This window comes from Cornus florida, unplaced genomic scaffold (genome assembly GCF_030987335.1).
Source record: "Cornus florida cultivar Cherokee Brave unplaced genomic scaffold, ASM3098733v1 CherokeeBrave_3.0.0_Hap2_Chr06, whole genome shotgun sequence".
Taxonomy (NCBI): Eukaryota; Viridiplantae; Streptophyta; class Magnoliopsida; order Cornales; family Cornaceae; genus Cornus; species Cornus florida.
Genome location: NW_026775576.1, coordinates 102,683,325 through 102,704,023, shown reverse-complemented (window position 1 = coordinate 102,704,023; position 20,699 = coordinate 102,683,325). Strand labels below are relative to the sequence as shown.

The following is a 20,699-nucleotide window of genomic DNA, read 5'->3' as shown; positions in this document are numbered from 1 at the left end:
TAGCTATGTTTGTGAGGATTGCCAATTTGTTGCTCACGTTGGCTGCCGCGCGGTGATTTCTGAGGTACGCCCCATTTTTAAAATTTATCTTCATCATTAATAATTTAATAGTTAGATTCGGATTTCACTCCCTTCTAGGTGGTGTCACAACATTTTATAAATGTAAAATGATATTGTTATCAATTTTATTTTGTTTTGACTTTGCTTCATGTATAAAATGACTCAACTACCCAAAGTCTTATTTTAATTAGAAATATAACTTGGATTGGACAACTCGAGCCAAACCTAATTTTTCATGAGCTTGAACAATTATTTTTATAATTAGGGTTGGACCTGGGTTAAAAATTTTCAACCCAAATTTAATTAGAGTTGGATTTGAATTGAGATGCAAGAAACCAAACCGGATCCGAATTCTAATATAATTTTCATATATATTTTAAATTATAAAAACGTTATAAAAAAAAAGGCTATTTTTTTAAAAATAATAATAATAAGGGTAAATAGCAATAAACCCCCCTGAATTTTCAACCAAAAGCACAAAACCCCTCTGAACTAAGTAATGCCCCCTTGAACTATTTAAAAAGTATAATTTGAGGACAAAATCTAAATTTGCCGGCAAGGAGCTAACCGAAAATGTTGAATTACAAAATTGCGTAGTAACAAATAATATTGTGACAACACAAATACCTTATCACCATTTTTTTTGGACAAAAATATCCACATCATGTATTGCCACATCATTAATACTAGGGACATTTAAGTAATCTCATAATCCCAATCCCCTAATTTCTCTCTACCAACCATCGTCTTTCCTTTGAACCAGTCCTGGTGGCACCACCAGCACAGATGCAAAGGTATCATTCCAACTATCCCCATAACCACCACCATCTCTACCCCATAACGCCAGCGAAAATCACGGCTAACTCCTGATTTTTTGTCTCGGACTCGACTTGGCAAATCAAACCATAATAATCACGAAATCAACGTCTGCGTGTCCTCTCCTAGCAGCCATAACAATTGTTGTTGTATGAATCTTCGGGATCCTACGCCACCATGAAGAGGAGGGATCCCACAACCCTTTATCACTCTCACTCATTTCTCTTTCTGTCTGATGCAAAGTATTATTATTATTATTATTTTTCGATGGCATGTGGGTCGCAATTGTCTTCGACCACTGAGAAGGCGTGTTCAAAGTATAACCCACAACTTTGGTATATGTAGAAAGAGAAAAGGAGGGTTAAAGCTGAAGGTGGAAAGGGTGGCTTCGGCTGGTCAGTGGAGAGACGGCAAGGATTGGCCGGTTGTGGAGTAGCAGCAGATGCGGCGATGGACAGTGATGAGCTCTGGTGAGACAGACTTGGGACGATTCGCGGCGGCTCGCGGCACTGGCGAGGAATAGCTGGATGTTTCGGCAATGGGCAGTGGTGAGATAGATTTAGCGACTGTTGGAGAGTCGGTGAGACAGAGATGGCGACTGTTGGAGAGCCGGTGAGACAGACTTGGGACGATTCGGCAGTGGGTGGCGGCGAGCTTGATGACAGAGGAAAGCAGCGGTGTGATGATCGGTGGCAGGGATTGACGATGGCAGAGATGATAGCGGAGAGCTATGGTGGTTGACGATGGTTAAGAAAACAAGAAAACAACTGTGATGTCCGGAGGCGGCGAGACTGAGTTCGGCCGTTGGACTTGCAGCACGATTGATGGGGCAAGTGGTCGGTCGGTGGTGCAACAACGGTGAGCCCAAGGTTAAGGCTGAGTTCGGTGAACTCAGGTTCAGTTGTTGAATACGACTTCCATCTGAGATGGATGGTGGCGGCGATCTCGGCGGAGACTTGATTGGTAAGATCGGTGATGGCAAAAGCGGCAGGTGAGATTTCGATGGTGATGGCAGAGATCGGCTTTGGTGTCAAATGGGTGTGAACATGGGTGTGGCGGAGGAGATAGCAGGAAACTCGTCCATGTTGAGGAAGACGACACTAAGGCCGACGAGCTTGAGCACGCATTTGACTGGTCGTTGTTGATGGCAACGGCAACTTGTGAAGAAAATTAGGGATAAACAAAGATGTTTTTGGAATTTTTATTTATTTATTTTCTTAATAGTAATTAGGGCAACTCAGTCATTTTGAAAATTATATATTGGGTCAGGTGATGAACAGGTGCCGGAATAGTGTCACTTGGAGTTTTTTTGTAGAAAAAGGAAATAGATTAGGGGGTTTAGTGTAAAAATAAAAGTTTGGAGGGTTTTCTTGGGAGAGAGAGAAAAGTTCAGGGGGGTTTATTGCCCTTTACGCTAATAATAATAATAAAGCTTTATCAAATGTGTTTTCAATAGTAACCAGATGACGATAGAATCTTGGAGCCTTGACAAAAGAAAATAGAGAGAGAAGAGATAGCCACACACAAATAAGGGCAGTTGCATCTTTTGCTTCTCTGATATTTTTTATTTATTATATTGCATTAAAATAGTGGGGGTATATATAAAATTTAACATCATTTTTAACTCTATATTTGACATGAGTGGAGGAGTCTTAAGGAAAGTTAAAAAGAAAATGACTCTTCAAGTGATATTAGACCTAATTTTAGGGAGTGTTATTGTAATTTATTCTTGAAAAAAAATTAAAATAAATTTAAAAATGACTCTCCAAGTGATATTAGACCTAATCATTTATTAATTTTTAAAAAAAAAATCTCAAGGATGTCATTGTAATGTACTTATATTAGGAGTGTCATTGTCATATCACAATATATCAAATAAACTTTAAAATGAAGGGCTTGTTTCAAGAACATTAAGAAAATAAAATTATTTTAAGAGAATTATAAAAATCTGTTTTCTAGAAACAAATCTCAACAGATTTATGTATACTTTTTAAATTTTGAATTTTTCAAAAAAAATAAACCAAGCACAATTAATAAAATAAATAAATTTACCCGAATTTAGTTATAATTAAATTTCAACTCACCGAATCAATTATTTAATGACCTCAAAGCTTATTCCTAATATCTATATTTTTGTGTTGATGTTTATTACAAGTAGGTTGTACAAAAACTAAAAGAAGAGTCGGCTTTGACTTGGGATCCTGTGGATGTTGTGAACCATGCCCGATCTATAACATTAGATGACGAGATGGCGGTGCTTCGAAGGAAGATAGAGACAAGAAAAGCAGATTTAGAGGGAGAGAAAAGAACACTAGAGTTCCAAAAAGTAAGAGTAGAGCGTCAAAAAGTAACAGTAGATAAAGTTAAAGGGAACATATTTTTCCTCACGAACAAGTTAAAAGAACTTGAGAAGAAGTTACCTTCGGGGTTGGGAGGCGTCCTTCCAGGATCCTCAGAGATTAATTCGGTTATTCGAGCCAAGCCTCAAATATCCCGAGTTATTAAAAATAAAAAATAAAAAAACTTGGGAAAAAACTCTTGGAATAATGTCACTTCCAAGTTTCAACATTAGAAGCACTAGGGAAGAAATTTTATGTTATGTTTGGAAGTATTTAAATTGGAGTTAAATTATAATTTATTTTTCCAATTTCAATCCCAAGATGTCGAGTAGGTGCAATTAGAATGATTATCAGAATTGATTTCCGTTAACTTTTTTGGGAAGTGCAAAAATCACTCTTATAGTATGCATATAGCGTATGTTGCACTCCTCAGTGCAAAAAACACCCTAAACTATGACATTTGTGCAAATAGGTCCTATTTATAAAAATTAGACAAAAATGCCCTTAGCAACACATTTTATAATATATATAAAAATATATATATTTTGTGAAATGACTAAAAAGGGCTCGTCCCTATTTCTTCTTCATCATCTTGTGGTTGCCGCCGCAGAGAGGGAATGGAAGACTGGAGAAGACTGTCAGCGACATCTCGGCCATCACCGTCGCCGCCACCACCCAATTCCATTCTTTCTGGTGAAGCTCTAAATACTGAAATCCATTATTTTTAATCGTCATCTTTTCATTCGCAAACTGGTGGGTCGCTTTAGCTCTCCAATGCAAGTCATCTAAAACTATGGGTTGCTGGAGTTGATCGCTAAAGTTTCTGTTCTGTCTGAAATGCAATCTTGAGGTTCGCTGAAGCTTTTCCGATAAAGGTCGCTGAAGCTTTTCTGATGGATTGAATGTTGATGCTCTTCAGGTTTGGTCGCCGTCTATATGGAGGTACCAGTTGGGTCTTCAATGGAACTCTAGTTCAGTTCATACAGATTCTATTCGGAGCTCGCCGGCTTCAATGCACGCTGCTGCTAGGAGCTCGTCGGAACGGATCGGTCGTTGTATCTCTGCACATGTCTTCATCTTCGGTTGGGCCGGTGATGCTCAGAGCTTCTCACCGGTGGCCATAGAGTTTGAAGCTGGTTGTGAAAAATTCAATATCTGGCATTGGTTTGTTTATTGGAGCTGTTGCAATCTGATATGGGTATGATTGTGGGTGTAGGAACAAAACAAACCCAGTACAAATAATTAGAAAAAAAACTCTGCAACTTATCTTGTTTTAAACAAACCCAGTACATATTATTAGAAAGACTTCAAAAAATTTAAGTTTTTAAGTATTTGATTGGACTGGTATAGCCCATTTAATCGATCATCAGATTCATCGCAATAGAAAAAAAAAATTAAAAAAATAAATAAAATAAAATAAAAATAAAAAATTTAAGCTTTAATGGAGAAGTTGAATTGGTTATAATACACCATTATAATTTATATATACTCATCAAACTTGTGTTTTTACACTACATGATTTGAGTAAAAGTGACCTCCATATCATCTAAAGGATCAAATTCCAATGAACCGTAACCCAACAGCTAATTGGAACTTTGATCCTTTAGATGATATGGAGGTCACTTTCACTCAAATCATGTAGTGTAAAAACACAAGGTTGATGAGTCCTTGTAAACCCAGTTCTCAAATTGAGGGTATGAAAACGGTAAGCTTTCTTGTTTCCTCCTTAAATTCGTAGTGATGCATTACAGGGGAAGAAACTTACTACCATTTCGACTCCTTTAACATCTTTTACAATTTCTTCTGGCAACGAGGAAGGGGAATGGACGGCGGCGTCCAAGACGCACAGAGGCCGCTGAAGAACTTGGGTCACCCACCGGCAATGAAGAAGGCTTCAATCTCACGAACTCGATTTGCCCGGTGGTTGCGGTTTTGGGGTGGAGAGTAATGTTTGCTATGGGCATTTTTGAAAAAATAAAAGGGTAAAATGGACATTATATTAATTGAGGGGTGTTTTTACACAAATTGAAAAGAATATGGGTGTTTTTTGCACGCCTTTTTAAATAAGAGGTAAAAATGCTATGAAAAGTATACTTCACGAGTGTTTCTTGCACTTACCCCAAACTTTTTTGAAATCCACAAATATATAATCTTTAATAATTGATCCATGCACTAATTAAATAGAAATGCGATGACTATTAGATTAATTGTATGAGAGATTATACGTACAATTAGAATAATTACCAACATTGATTTCAATTAACTTCTTGTAAATTAAATTTGAATTCCACATATAACTTATTCAAATGAATCCATGCCTTACTTAAATGTAAACTATATTTCTTGAATAATAGTTACACATAAATCATTCATTCAAGTTCAAACGAAACCTCGGTTACAATACCCATCAATAATATATATTCTTGTTCACGCATATGCAATGGTTCTAACTACTTTGAATTATGGCACTGTATGGTGAATGTTATCTCGATTAATCAGTAGATAATGTGCTTTTGAGGTAATTATTTAGTTTTCATGAGATCAAATGTAATTTTAGATTATGTTTTCACCCTTTTGAGAGAAATTATTAGATGGTTTTGAACCATTAACATTTAATTGGTCCAGAACTATCTAATAATTTCTCCCTTTTGAGGCCTTGTAGTGCTACCAGATGGCCCCATTCAATTTTTTGACAAATGGCATAGCTGGATTGGGTAAGATCATGGCTTATCAAGTTCGAAACATATTTTACCTAAAAAACAAAAAAAAAGAAAAAAAAAAGGTTCGAAACATACATGCATACATATATATATATATATATATGTGCGTGTGCATGTGCGTGTGTTTAGAGAGGGGGAGAGAGAGAGAAATTAAGGCAATTTGTATAAATAAGAAGTATTTATAGATGTAACAATTGAGAAGTTCAGTGAAAATCAATGATGAACCAAGAAAAATGAGGACTGATGTGGGTTCCAAAACCTTAACTCGTTACACATGGTCACACTTAAAGATCAAAGAATGGTCACTCTTAAGATCAGATATTGCAATTTGATTTGAAACTTTTAGTTGAACTCAAAACGTGATTAGAATTTCCCATTATCAAGATTGAGATTGTTGATACTATGATTTCGTTCAAGATTCAATTTAAGATCAAATGGTGGCCATTTATTCAAATATACAAAAAAAAAAAAAAAAAAAAAAAAAAAAAAAAAAAATCAAAATCAAAGACTCTTGCATGGATTAGGCAACACTAAAATAATTCTCTCTCTCTCTCAGCTTTCTCTTTTTTGCGCCAAACCCTCTCCTCCCCTCCGTTTTTTCTCCCTGCATCCTTCCATGGAAGTGGGGAGGTGATGCTCTACTTACCACGGCTGTAATAAATTCGGCGTGTTTTAATAAGTGCGCTCGATCCGCAGGTGTTTTTTTATGCCGTTTTTGTTTTTATTCGGTTAGATCTGCTCATGTTTGGCTCGTTTTCGGCTCGCATATGTGGATCTGTTATTTTATCTTCCGCTAGATCTCCTATCTATGTTGGTTTTGGTTATTTCCGATTTGATCTGATTTTTTTCTCTTTGATTTGATCTTGTACGAGGTTTTGGGTGGTCTTCCCCCTGTCGGAGTGCCTTATGAATGTAATTTTGGAATTGTTGCTTTAATGATTACCAGATCTTTGGGTCATTCCTGTTGGTGCAATTTTTTCTTAGTGGTTTCCGTTACAGAGCTTTGGCTCTCGTTCTCCACAAATTTGAAACATGTTCTTAATTTTTTTTACTTAATTTTAAGATTTGTATGTCTGTTTTTTATTTGACTTTTTATTTGTTGATGGTTGCCTTTTATGCCTCTGCGGTAATAAAATAAAAAATAAAATTTCAAATGTACAAAGTTTTTCATACTTTGTTCAACTTAAACTTGATTGCACTAAATTAATGCTTCAGACTTTATGAAATCCAAGCAAATCATAACTTGAAATTTGGTGTCCTTTTTTTGGGTAAGATGTATGAGAAGAAAGTGATATGACCCGAGGTTGACTTTTAAAACCCAAACTCTTCAAATAAATTAAAAAATATATATATATTGTTCAATTAGAGACTGGTATGCTCAACTAATGCATACAGGATTTGAAAATTGAACTGATTTAAAACGATCTTCATAAACATGATCAATGATAATCCAAATACATTAGAATTTGTTAAAGTAAAATTCATGTTAAATTGGTTCTCGAATCCACATAATATTTGTATCTAAATGCAATATTAGTTCTAGCCCAATTTTGTAAATAAATTATTAACAACTTATTTTTGTATTTAAACTCAAAATAAAATTCAGATTTAATAAAATAGATTTCAAATTACGTGTTCTTGATTGAGAACCACCTAAAACGTAGTGATACAAATTTGAAATTGTGCCTGCTAACGGCTAGTTTGCAAAGACATCCCTCCAAGACTCCAACGGTCACCTATCAACACAATTTTCGAATTTGTGGCCCACAAACCGACAAGTTGCTGCCCCCACCTAACTTTACGATAACACATTGAAGTCATGCATGACTCAACTACTGATTATTACAGTTTTACCCTCATCATTATTTAATCTTTTTATTTCTCCCTTTTTTCAACATCTATTTATTTTATTATTATTATTTTTTTGTGTGTGTGTGCGCGCGCCTACTGTATATAACATAGTCCGTGGAGCAATAATTCAAAATTTTAAAGAGAAAAAGAATATCCTATGTGTAATTTATATAATATTTTAAAGTTTTAAATCCAATTATTGAGCTCCTCATGATCTGTCTTTAGAGAACAATCAGACATTGATGGATGGTGTATGACCCACCCTAATAATTGGCCGTGTCCAAAAATCAGATTTCAATCCCAATTAAAATGCTTAGACGGTAAAATGATAAAGTCACAATATATAAGGTGGTGGTGGTTTTATTTATTTATTTATTATTATTATTTTTTTTGTGTGTATATTTTTTCTTTTTCTCAGTATAAAAAACTGAACTCACCCTCCCAATTGTCCCTCCCTTATAAAGAGGCTCAACCATCCATGTCCGATTTTGAAAGACGACAACGAATTGAAAGTGTGAAAAAAAATAGGACTCTTTCTATGCATAATTTTATCTTTTTCGAATTAATTACATTATTAATGTTTGTTATATACCTAACAATAGTTACATAGAATTCTATTGTTTATTAACATTAGATTTTTAAAATTTTATTTCGATTTCCTTTTTATGTTTCAGTTATTAGCTTCATCCCTTATAAGTCCAAAGCCCTATTAAATTATGAGTAATGCCTCCTAGGGGGTTTCTCTAATGGAAAGAGTCATAAATTCTTTCATTTTTTTAATTTTAATGTATTAAATAAATGATTTGACTTTTCACACATTTCAAAAAATTGTTTCATCTAATAGTTAAAACATAAAAGAGCTCGTTACTCTTTTCATTAGAGAGACCTCCTAAAAGCTTTATTTTACTCGAGTTTTTCAAATATTTCTAACCATTTCTAACGCTTTCTATTAAAGGCCTATAATTCCATATACATACCTGTTAAAAACCCAAGCCCATTCCAATTTATGATAGTGGAGTTTTTATAATTTTTTTATTATATTGATAATAGTAAAGTTATATATATGTAGTGGGGAATCTACCTTTTTATGATAGTGGAGTTTTTATAATTTTTTTATTATATTGATAATAGTAAAGTTTCAAATATGCCCTCTTACTAAAATACAAAATAGTGTTCCGTAATTAGTGCAGTTGTTTAGTTAAAATGATAGTTTTAAAATGTTATAAAAAATAGTACATTCAATTTGGAATGAGACATGTTTTTTTGGAATATTTCAAAAAGAAAAGATGGACAATTATTTTAAGACGGATTGAGTGATTTTTAGAACCCAAATCCAACAGTTAAATTTAATCCTAAATTGTGCTTCAATGACATTGGTTGAGTAGGACGATAACTTGACTTTGTTGTGCAACAGGGTTTAACTTCAAAATCATTATGTTCCTTAACATGATTTATATTTGTTATTTTTTTTAGAAGTAAAAGGAAATTTAGAGAAATTTGAATAAATCAAGGGTTTTGTTGGTGAGAAAATTATTTTAATGGTTACCGAATGAAAAATATAGTAGTGCAGGGTTTTATGCTATTTGGCCTTAAATTATTCTATTGTTCAATTATATATATACTATTATATATCACTGTCTATGTTGTATGTTTACTTCTATTATATTATATAGTAATTTTCACTCTCTCTTGTTCTTTTCTGTTTGGTCTCCAAAATCAATCCATCAATCATTTAGAGAGAGATCGCTTTCCCTATTTCTGCTATTTTGCTAATACCCCAAATACAGAAGTAAACATTCCGATTACGCGCCTCTCTCTCTCTCTCTCTCTCTCTCTCTCTCTATTCAAGGTGATTTCTCATCTAGGTTTTCGTTTTTATTCAAGTTTCTGTCTTGATCTCTCAAACAACTGTTGATGCAATTTGCTTTTTAATTTCAATTCAAGTTGCGATTGAATGATTCTAGTTTGTGGGTTTTGTGATACTTTCGTGCCTCTTTCTTCGGAGTTAGTTGATTCTTCACTTGTGTGGTTAGACATTGTTTCTTCTTCTGGTATATATGTATCTGTATTGTGACGATTTATGTTTTCTTGATGAAATTGAAATGGAGATTCGTATTGGGTCTCCCATTATGCATCAATGTTTCCTTTAAATTGACTCTTGATCCGATAAAGGTTCTCTCTTTTTCTTATTCTTTTATGTTTGTGTGTGTGTGTGTGTGTGTGAGGTGCTTTCATTTGGTGTACGCACAATTCCCTCTGATTAGATGGGTTATTTGTTTTTTTTTTCTTTCTATCTTGGTTTGAAATATTAGGGTTTCTCCACAAACCGAGATTTGACTCTCTTTCACTCAAGGTCTTTATTCGATGAAGGTGCACGTATGTCATCTTTGTTCGTGTTGCCTTTTAATGGGTTGGACACAAATAAGATCATGTAGTTCTTCAAATGCTGGTTTTGATGTGATTTTGTGGATACTTGAGGATGCGCATGTTCAAGTTATTGTCTTTTAGGGTTTTGACAAATGAATCATGGGTCGACTATTTTGCTTCTTGGGTCCTCTCTTTGTTTTTGAACTGCCTGCTTCTGATGATGTTTTTTTCAGGGGGAGGACTACCTACCAGATTCTGATATTAGAAGATAACTGTGTAATTTTGAGTTTCATGGATTTAATGATCTTGTAATTGAGCTGTGGCTACCTCCAAACTTAGAGTTTGATGGGCTTACCTAGGAGAGTTAAATTCTTATAGGGTTCTCACTAGTATATGATTGCTTTTACATAGATTTGATTCCATCCTAAAAATAGCTTTGTACCCTTGAAATCCTTCATGTACTTCCTTTCGCCACAAGAGGGTGACTTTCGACTTGTATAGCATACTTGCAATCTATGCTGATAGAAAACCTTGGATGATTAGGCTCACAGCCCCATCCTCCCTTCTCCAACCAACCCCCCCCCCCCCCCCCCCCCCCCCCCCCCCCAACAATTCCACGTTTGGTGAAGTAAAATGGGGCCTGTTATCCTCAGAATAGGTGTTTATGGTGGTCTAAACCTGCTGCATTTAGGAGCATTGATATTCCTTACTTGGGTCTTTAACTTGTCTCATCTCAGTAACATTACGTGTAATGAATTGCTTGCACTGGTTGCTTTCATTTCTCTGGTGTTTATGGTGAGGGGTTGAGAGCTTATATATTATTCTCACCTGTTGTTTGGCATAGTTGGGAACAACCCCCCAGTGGCTGAATTTGTTCTTGATTTTTATAGAGCATTTATCAATTTGCAGGATTTCCTCTCAGTTGCTCAATCACACCAGATACAATTGGAGATATTGTTGGCATATCGTTTGCTTTCTGATTTCTTATCAGCAAAGTCATAGAGAAATTCACCGAGGATTCAATCTTTATTTTTGTGGCTATGGTAAATTTCTGTATTTTTATTACACCATACTCATTCTTAAGATGGTGAAAATTCACTTATGCTCTATAATAATTGGAAATAACAAGCCCTTGCATGTATAGGTTTTTAAAGTGGTTGAAATTGTGATTAATTATACGTATTAATGCATAAAAGCTTAACCACAGAAAATGTATCAGAATGTGAAACTTATATATTGATTTTCAAATAATTCTATTTTTGTTTGCTGAGTACAAAGGCCTTGGAGGTTGATTTGAAAAACTTTTCGAGTTGGACAGGCACGAATATGTGTTGGTTTGGTAAAATATATGTGAATGAGATATGTTATAGTTTTAGCTTGTAAGTTGTAAACATGTAACATTCAGGGGAAAAAAAATAAAAAATAAACTTGTAAACATGCAATAGCTATGCCGAATTTCGCTGTTTATATTAGTCATGTAGGTGAAAGAATGTTCTTACAGATTCTTTTTGGTTTTGCATTATTGTGGCAGGCAACCAATGAAAACCTTCCACCAAATGTAATAAAACAACTTGCCAAGGAATTGAAGAATCTTGATGAAACCCCTCCTGAGGGCATTAAAGTAGGCGTCAATGATGATGATTTTTCAATTATATATGCTGATATTGAAGGCCCAGGCACGTTGCTTTATTTTATTTTATTTTTATGTTTTCCATCCTTAAAGATATTGTTTCTCATACTGAAAGAAGATCTTTGACCGTGCAGCCGGGACTCCGTATGAGAATGGCATTTTCCGCATGAAGTTGATACTGTCTCATGACTTCCCTCATTCCCCTCCAAAAGGTTTGTCGGTTCACATAATTATAGAATCATTCTATTTTCACCAAGGCTGTTAATTTTTTTCTGTGTTACAACCAGTAATTAGTTTAAAATTTTGAAGAGTAACTTGAGGGAAAATGTATCTTCTATGCCTAGTGGGTTCCATTTGTGATATGACCTTGCAAAGGTATAGAACTATTTTATTTCCACCAATGCTGGGGGGACTGTTTCCTGTGTTTATAACCTGTGATTAGTTTATAGTTTTGGAGAGCAAACATGTAGAGCCATTTATTATATACCCATCCGTCTTCATATTTTGGTATATTCTTTTTTCTTTCTTTTACCCACACACTTCTATTTTTACACTTCACTGCTCAACTAGGTTGATATTTGGTTGCCCTGCTGCTCTTGTTTCCAGAATATTTCCTGTAATGATGTGGCTATCTTTTTAAAATAAAAACCTGTATTTTTTTTTTTTTTTTTCCTTCGTACAATGTGTGAGAGCAAATTATGTATTATAGCCATTTTTTTTTTGTTGTTGTTGGGCTTGTATCTTAAGATTTCACTTTAAAAAGTGTATTAGGAAGTCCTAGGAATGAGATCATCTGATTAAGTGGTAAGTGCGGTGCTAAGGCTGCATTTGTTTGGCCTGCGAAATTTACTTTTAAATTGCCTTTGAATGGCTTATTCATTATCCATGGACTATATGTTTATTTTGACAATTGTGAACCTGCTGATATTATTCAATTTAGGTTACTTTCTGACCAAGATTTTCCATCCAAATATTGCATCCAATGGTGAGATTTGTGTCAACACACTGAAAAAAGATTGGAACCCAAGTCTTGGATTACGGCACATTCTGATTGTAAGTTTCGTCGAATCTACATATCCTATCCTGTATTGCATTTTACATTTGGTTTTCATAATGATACAATTATTGACTGCAAGTACTGATTACAGGTAGTCAGGTGTTTACTAATTGAACCATTCCCAGAATCAGCTTTGAATGAGCAGGCTGGCAAGATGTTGCTTGAAAATTATGAGGAGTATGCCAGGCACGCCAGGTGATCCACGATCTTCTTTTTTGTTTATTTCAGTTCTGGAGTATCATTTTGCTGAGAACATAGCTGAAGTAACAGTTGATTACTCCCAAACTAACATTGATGAAGTAATAGGGAAAGACCTTAAGAAATTAATTTTATAGGCGAACATACCTTTGAATTTTTTTATTTAATTTAACATGAACGCATACCTTTTAATAGAAAGAGTGGAAAAAGAGAATTTCTGTAGTTGATCAAGGCAAACGATGGCAATGATTTGGCATAGAAAAGCAGACTTTCCTTCTGAATTATATCAGCCATTATTGCGACAAGATGGCATCCTGGTTTGTTTTGATACTTAGAAAGAGCCAATAGTAGTATGCCCTTATATCAGCACCTATTTGGACGACATAAGTAGCTGGAGGCAAACACCCGCCCTTATATCAGCACCTATTGACACTAGGGTTGTTTCTCATATTTCCATGCTTCCTATGCGTGTCTGAAGTATAGTTTTGCAATATTAACTAAATGAAATTTCTTGGAATGCAAATCTAATATGAGGGCACTCTCACGGAGCTCATGCCCTCATAGCAGTTGTTCCCTTTCTTGGACATTTACAACCCAACCTTTAAGAGAGATCCCTCGTCAAACTAAGCATGATGAAAGTATTACTACTAGAACTTTTGTTTGTCTCTGTTGTAGTTTCCAGATATAGCTGTTAACACGTGTCAAAAGTTTTTTGGGTTTGAAGGAAAGTTATTTTGTCTGGATGTACGTCATATATGTGTACGTGTGTTTTCACTATAATAAAATAGAATGCAGATGTATGTGATTCCTTTCAAAGTGTGAAATATTGCATTTATAACTTAAGGGTGTTTCTGTGGCTTAAAAACAGGCTTTACACTGGAATTCATGCTCTGAAGCCAAAACCGAAGTTTAAAACAGGAGCTATTTCCGAGTCAACCGCTTTAAACATTGACCAAACAAACACATCAGTTCTTAATGTTGATCAGAAAAATAATGCAGTATCCGGTGCTGCACCACTCCTGCAATCCCCATTGGCCCCTTGCACGACAGCTACCAAAGGAGGAAGCGGGCAGGACCTTCCAACTGCCTTAAATTCAACAACCGAAACAGGAATTAGTGGGTCAGCGGCAATACCATTGACACAGAAGAAGGAAGGTGGTGGGTTGGCAAAAGTCCAGGCAGACAAAAAGAAGATGGATGCAAGAAAGAAAAGTTTGAAGAGATTATAATATTATTGGGGAAAATGATTGAGATGTGGAGTGTGGCCAACTTTTGCTGTTTATCTGAAGGATGGATGGTGGCATAAAAGGTAATTGATTTGATGAACTCGGGATGGCATGTACTGTATTTGAATTATATCAAATGGGGAGGTGATTGGTTAGTTTTATTTGTTTTGGTCTCTCTCTCTCTCTCTCTTTGTTGCTTCTTTTATTCAATACCTTCAATTCTGGGACTTCTTGAACAATCCGTATTCATATGGAATTCCAGCTTTAGATTTTCATTTGTCATCTGATGGAAAAAAAAAAAAAATTCGTGTCGTTAAACTGCTCTTTAAATGTTTTAAAATTTGGAAAAAGAAAAGGCCATCTAAAAATATAAAACTGTCTTTTCTTATTTTACTCTACTTCGTATTTTTCACGGCAACCAAGAAGGAATAATAATTTTTATTTGCATTTTATTTTCCTTGCTTAAATCTATCATCCAAGAACATAACCTTAATGAATCATAAAGACTAGGGTCTTAAAATCCTTCTTCGAGGGCAAAGAAGTTGTTCACTCACATTAGTGCAGGAGGAGCCACTGGCTATTTACTATAGGAAGAATATAAAGCAGGGTTTCGACCCTGCTCATGCCAGAAACAGAGTTGGCAAAACTAAAAAAGATGAAACTCTCGTTGCTCAATTACTAGGACACATTCTTATGTAGCCATACTTGTGTCATTCATTTAACCCACCCACCCACCCACCTGATCTGGTAGAGAGCAGAGAACAACTTTGAATCTCAGTTGATGTTTCCTCCTCTACGGTAGACAAATATATGCAACTTTTTATATACAATTAAGTCAAATGCAGAACATAAATCTCTGCGGCACATCTCCAATGGTATCAGAAATTCCCTTGATCCGATTACATCTATCAAGATACAAATATCAGTAACGTTGATAAGGAGGGTGATGTAGACTGTCTAATGCTTGAGAGAAGTGAAAATAAACAACAGCAGCAGTTTATACAACAGAAGTTTATACGGGGCTGCATTGGTGGTCTGCATGCGACCAGTAAAGATGACAATGAGACCCCATGCAATAATATCATATCCTTTCCTGAAGTCCACCTTGATTACAAGCCTAAATAAAACTTAAATTTCTTGTCCAAAGTAACAAAATAGAAGGAAAAAAAGATAAGGTAGAGAGTAGAGTAATAAAATGTGTCATCCATCAACACTAACAGAGAAACATTATAATCTCCCAGGTAGATCAGGCTCACAAGAAACTAGAAAAAAATTAAAACCACCAATACACAAGTGAAAAGACATGTCACAACAGGGTAAGAAAATTCCACCACAACCAACATAACACAGTATTACATCCCTTTGGAAGGTTTGATTACAAGACCATCAGATGAATAAACTAGGAAATCCTTTATACTAGTTAACCTTGTTCATCCTCATTTTCATTTTGGTCAGGATGGGGTCATCACTTGGCCATCATCACCTTAACAAACTCCTCGTAGTTGATCTGCCCATCGCCATCAACATCAGCCTCCCGTATCATCTCATCCACTTCCTCATCAGTAAGCTTCTCCCCCAGGTTTGTCATCACGTGGCGCAACTCAGCAGCAGAAATGAATCCATTCTGATCCTTGTCAAAAACTCTGAATGCCTCTTTCAGCTCCTCTTCAGAGTCAGTATCCTTCATCTTCCTGGCCATGAGATTTAGAAACTCAGGAAAGTCGATTGTTCCATTACCATCAGCATCCACTTCATTTATCATGTCCTGGAGCTCAGCCTCAGTTGGATTCTGCCCCAATGATCTCATGACAGTCCCAAGCTCCTTGGTAGTAATACAACCTGTTTATATGTTTTGGAAAACAGTTCATCAAAACAATGCCCGATAACATAATCTTTTAAATATTAATTTCCTAATACAAACAAATGTTACCACTGCACATTTGTTTCAAAAATAATTATGCAAACTGCATAAATTATTTTGAAAAATCAATACCTTCAAGCAATGATATTGTACCCCTTGAAAAATTTAATGCCTTAGTTTCAAAATTTTGATTATACTTTGAAGGAGAATTTATTCAATAAAACAATGCTCGACCACATAACTTTTGAAAATGATTTACTGCATCAAGACAATGGTCGCACTACTACATATTTGTATCAAATCAATTACTAAAACATAATTATCCAACTAAATAAAAAGGGGACATTACCAAGTACTGGTCCCTACAACATTAGGGTCCGGGGGAGGGAGGACTCGGGACAAACCTAACCTTTGATGTTTCACAAGGTGGCTATTATGAGGCTCAAACTCTTGAATGTGACACTGATACTCAATTGTTCTACCACTAAACCAAACAATGACTGTCATCCAACAGAAGTTTATTCATTCAAGCAACAATATTTTTCCTCCTCGTAAATTTGAGGTTTCCCCCCCACAACATAAAAATAAGCCATAACGATTAACACATAAAACAATGAATTATAGGTATCAAATAAATTTAATTTCAAACAGTCTAATACAAATAGTAAATCCCAGGTCTAGCCCATATTGCCACTACCATGAATGATTAATGATTATATTTTATCTAACTTAATTGGCCTTGTGAAAGTGCAATGTATGTATTTCGAATTCAGATTATCCTAATGCCTTGTAAATCACAATTGGCCCACAAGTAATCTTAAAGCAGTAAAATTGAGAGCATGAAACTTAAAGAAACTATGCTGGTGATTAAAAACAGTTTTTTATAACAATAATAGAATATAAGCATATAAGAAGAATGCTCGTGAAAGACTAAAACCACATTACAGAAATATATAGTAATTGTAAGATGATACGCACATAAATACACATGCCCAAACATAGAACTTACAATTGCACATATCACAATTAAATTATACATCACAACATATGAAGCTGCAAATCTTAGGTTATCTTGGGTTCAATAGGATCCTAAAGACAAAAGTGATTAAAAAACAAAATAAATGATAAAAAATAAAATTAAAAATTCACACCCCAAAAATATCCAACTTTGTAGCAATAAGAGTCCATACATTAGAAATTTTGGGAGAGGATCCATAAATTAGAACCAAGACGTCCAAAAATAACATTTTGATGACAATAAGAAGCCCAATTGAACTTTAGAATCAATTAGCGTTTAAAGCTTCAAAAATTAACAAACCTGATGAGCAAATATGACATAATTTCATAGGAAGACTGCCAAAAGTAGGTCAGACACATTCAAGTGTTCGCAAATTCACAAAAACATGATGGTTAGTCCAATTCCAACAAAAAGCTCAATTATTCTTCATTGTAGGATCCAATTGTTTCAGCAGATAATATTCTGGAAAAATGAAGTGTGGTGCAAAGATATACTTTCCTTTTCCTTAATAGCTAACTGCATACCTACTCTCAAGCAACAGTGAAAAAATGGGATGACATTAAGGCATTTTAATAGAAGCAATACACAATCCACCGGGATAATCTCCCAGCAAGACAATAGCTTGATAGATAACATCACCACAATTACCCGATGATGCCTTTTTACATTGATTTTGGATCCTTTATCTTACTGGAAACTTTTAAGTGCGCATATTATTTCAATTCTTGCACTGTAAGAACCACGACACACGGTCAAGTAAAATGAATATCCATGGTTGACAGACAAGTAAAAAGAATTTCCATTACATTTTCCATTCTTTCCCCTCATTGAATCCGTAAAAAAACAAAAGATGACACAAAGACCTAAAATCAAAAATAAAATAACCCATCCATATCATGCAAAATTAGAGGAAAAGGCCTCACATCTTAATTACTCTTTTAGAAAACAAATACCCATTGTCCCAAGAATACTTTCATCCTATACAAATAGACAATCTTGTTTTAGCTCATAAATAAACAATGATGACAACATAATTTAACTACTTATGTTAAAAATATATATAAAATATTGCAAACAACTTATATTACAGAACAGGAGCCTGATCTGCATCATCAAAACACTTGAGCTTTCTTATATAGAAATATAAATAAAATTATTATAGCCATATATACACACCGAGAAACCAAAAACGCCAAAAAAAATTAAAAAAAACCACTCAAATCAAGTAATAGTACCACAAATAACTCAAACCAAGCAATAACTTGAAGGGATTTCTGGATCTGATAAAAGGTCTCAAATGAACAATCCATTACAGAGTACAAACATAGATACGCATACATGAACTTGTATAATTGCAGATAAATAGATGTACACAAACATATATAAATACAAATATAATAGGAATGAAAAAAGGAGTTATGAAGGAGAAATCGAACCGTCTCCATCCTTGTCAAACAAGCTGAAGGCCTCCTTGAACTCGGAGATCTGATCGTCGGTGAGCTGATCCGCCATTTTTTTCTCCTTCCCTTTTTTTTTTTCCAGACACGAGGGTAATAATACACGACTTTGTAGAGAGAGAAAGAATTAAGAGAGAGAAAGAGAATTGTCTTTCTTCGGTTCCGACAGAAGTAGTGATTTATATCGCTATATATAGGCTACATATAAAATTAGCATCGGACGTGATCAGTTTATCAAATTTATTGCATCTGTGATTACCAAATTGCCCTTACCTCTTTAACTTCATTTTTTAGGGTGTAGTAATTTTCGCAGTTTGCTTAAATATGTTATATCCAAAATGACTATTATGCCCATAGCACTTCTCTCCCATAATGTGGTGAATGACATTTTTCTCCTCTCATTTCAGTTCCCCCCTATGAATGTTGGTTTTTAGGACTTTTAAAACAAGAGTGAAATTCATTACTGAAAATTGTCAAGCTAATTTTGCGTATGATTACGTGAAGTAAGTTTTTTTTATTTTATTTTGTAGAAAGCAACGACAAATTTCCTAATTATTCATCAGTGCTATTTATATTGTTCGAATGACCTATATCAAATTATATATGCGTGTGGATATTGCAAAAGGTATCATGAAAACTTGCACAATTATGGATTTGCCATTGAAGTTTTTGAAAAAATGAAAAAAAAGCAAAAGAAAAGAAAGAACACTAGAGTTTTGGTTATAGTTTATTTATCAATGTTATAATAAAATATATAAAATGATTGAGTAAAGATTTGCAGATCAAAATCTAAACGACAAAGGAGAGGTGCACCTCTCTGCTAATTCTTTAACGTTCAAATTTCGATTGATAAATCATCTTTATTATGGAGCCAAGGGACCAAAAAGCAACTGACATTGGCAGGATACTTGAGTCATTTTGCATTTACAGGTAAAATATTCTCCAAAAATAAAAGAAGATGGGCAAATGAGAGCTGAAATAGCTTTTGCGTACGTGAGGGGCATAATGGTAATCACATAAAGATAAACCAAAAAAATAGAATAAAAAGCCAGAATAAGACATATACAGTGACAGATCACACCGTGACAATTCTTACAAAGAATCGTTCCATATCATGCCACGTAGAATATGTTACAGGTGGCAGTATCCTGATGGATTGACAACTTAGGCTTTATGTTTTGTTTTGAAGTATGTGAATATTACTCAACTAAATATTGGAGAGACGCGTAATGGTTTTATATTATTACTATTTTTAATTTTTTTTTAAGTAAGCAGATATTTATTGGTGTCGTCCTTTCTGTCTCTCCACATGTCTACGCGGTTACGCGGTTCTTACGCGATGTGGGCGTTGACCTCCGCACTATTTCTAGGGCGGCTTTATCGAATCTCATCATCATTCTCTTTGTACATGTAATTTCATAATATAATATTAGATACAAAAAGAAAAATAAAATAAAATTGCAATTTTGTCTCAAGAGACTTGACCTAATTACATAATCATGGTGAATTTCTCTGAAAATTCGAGGATTTTTGGTGGAGGGTTTAGCACTTGACTCATATTCATGCACAAAAATATATCTTTGTGCACAGAAGTGATATATACAAGTGATACATGAAAGTAATTTAAATAAATAAATAATTTTTTATATCTATTTATTTTAAAATATATATATTGGGTGTTTCAGGATTTCACTCACAAATTTAAATTATTAGCTAAGACTAATACCCAATTTATTCATACCTATTAGATTTTTAATCAAAATTCGATGTAAAACAAGTTTCACCTTACTTTAAGATTCACATGATCTAATAATATTGGGACAAAAAATTTTCTTTTACCCAAGTGGGCTGTCTATTTTTACAAAATAGCAATTATTAATGTTCTAATTAAACTTTGAATCTACTCTCAAAGATAACCTTGAGATAAAGTTTTCACTCCATGGATGAGGTGGAGAGTTTGAATTCTCTTTAAACTACTCTCATATAAAAAAAAAAAATAAAAATAAAAATAAAAAAAAATTAATAATTGTCTAATGCACTTGAAAGAAGCTGCATGTTTTGAATTAGACGTGTACATTAATTAATAATTTAGTACACAA

At 34.4% G+C, this 20,699-nt stretch overlaps 2 protein-coding genes across 2 annotated transcripts; one reads left to right on the top strand and one right to left on the bottom strand.

Moving 5' to 3' along the window:
- The first annotated feature begins 9,464 nt into the window (after positions 1-9,464).
- LOC132313481 (ubiquitin-conjugating enzyme E2 22-like) lies at positions 9,465-14,546 on the top strand. Its single transcript, XM_059812267.1, has 7 exons — positions 9,465-9,635; positions 11,063-11,196; positions 11,685-11,829; positions 11,918-11,995; positions 12,724-12,836; positions 12,932-13,035; positions 13,907-14,546. Exons 2-7 carry the CDS (start codon positions 11,194-11,196, stop codon positions 14,265-14,267), a joined length of 804 nt encoding a protein of 267 aa, XP_059668250.1. The 5' UTR covers positions 9,465-9,635; positions 11,063-11,193; the 3' UTR covers positions 14,268-14,546.
- Positions 14,547-15,447: 901 nt separating this feature from the next.
- LOC132313483 (calmodulin-7) lies at positions 15,448-18,776 on the bottom strand. Its single transcript, XM_059812269.1, has 2 exons — positions 18,580-18,776; positions 15,448-16,103 (listed from the first exon to the last, which is right to left on the bottom strand). The coding sequence occupies exons 1-2, from the start codon at positions 18,653-18,655 to the stop codon at positions 15,730-15,732; spliced, it is 450 nt and encodes a 149-aa protein (XP_059668252.1). The 5' UTR covers positions 18,656-18,776; the 3' UTR covers positions 15,448-15,729.
- Between the last annotated feature and the right edge of the window lie 1,923 nt (positions 18,777-20,699).

Bases quoted from the DNA above. Each gene is read 5' to 3' on its own strand.
- LOC132313481 (XM_059812267.1), top strand. The intron at 11,996-12,723 runs GTTTGTCGGTTC...TATTCAATTTAG, and splicing joins CCCTCATTCCCCTCCAAAAG to GTTACTTTCTGACCAAGATT. The intron at 12,837-12,931 runs GTAAGTTTCGTC...TACTGATTACAG, and splicing joins GATTACGGCACATTCTGATT to GTAGTCAGGTGTTTACTAAT.
- LOC132313483 (XM_059812269.1), bottom strand. From the start codon at position 18,655: ATGGCGGATCAGCTCACCGACGATCAGATCTCCGAGTTCAAGGAGGCC. The intron at 16,104-18,579 runs GTTCGATTTCTC...ACATATAAACAG, and splicing joins GTTTGACAAGGATGGAGACG to GTTGTATTACTACCAAGGAG.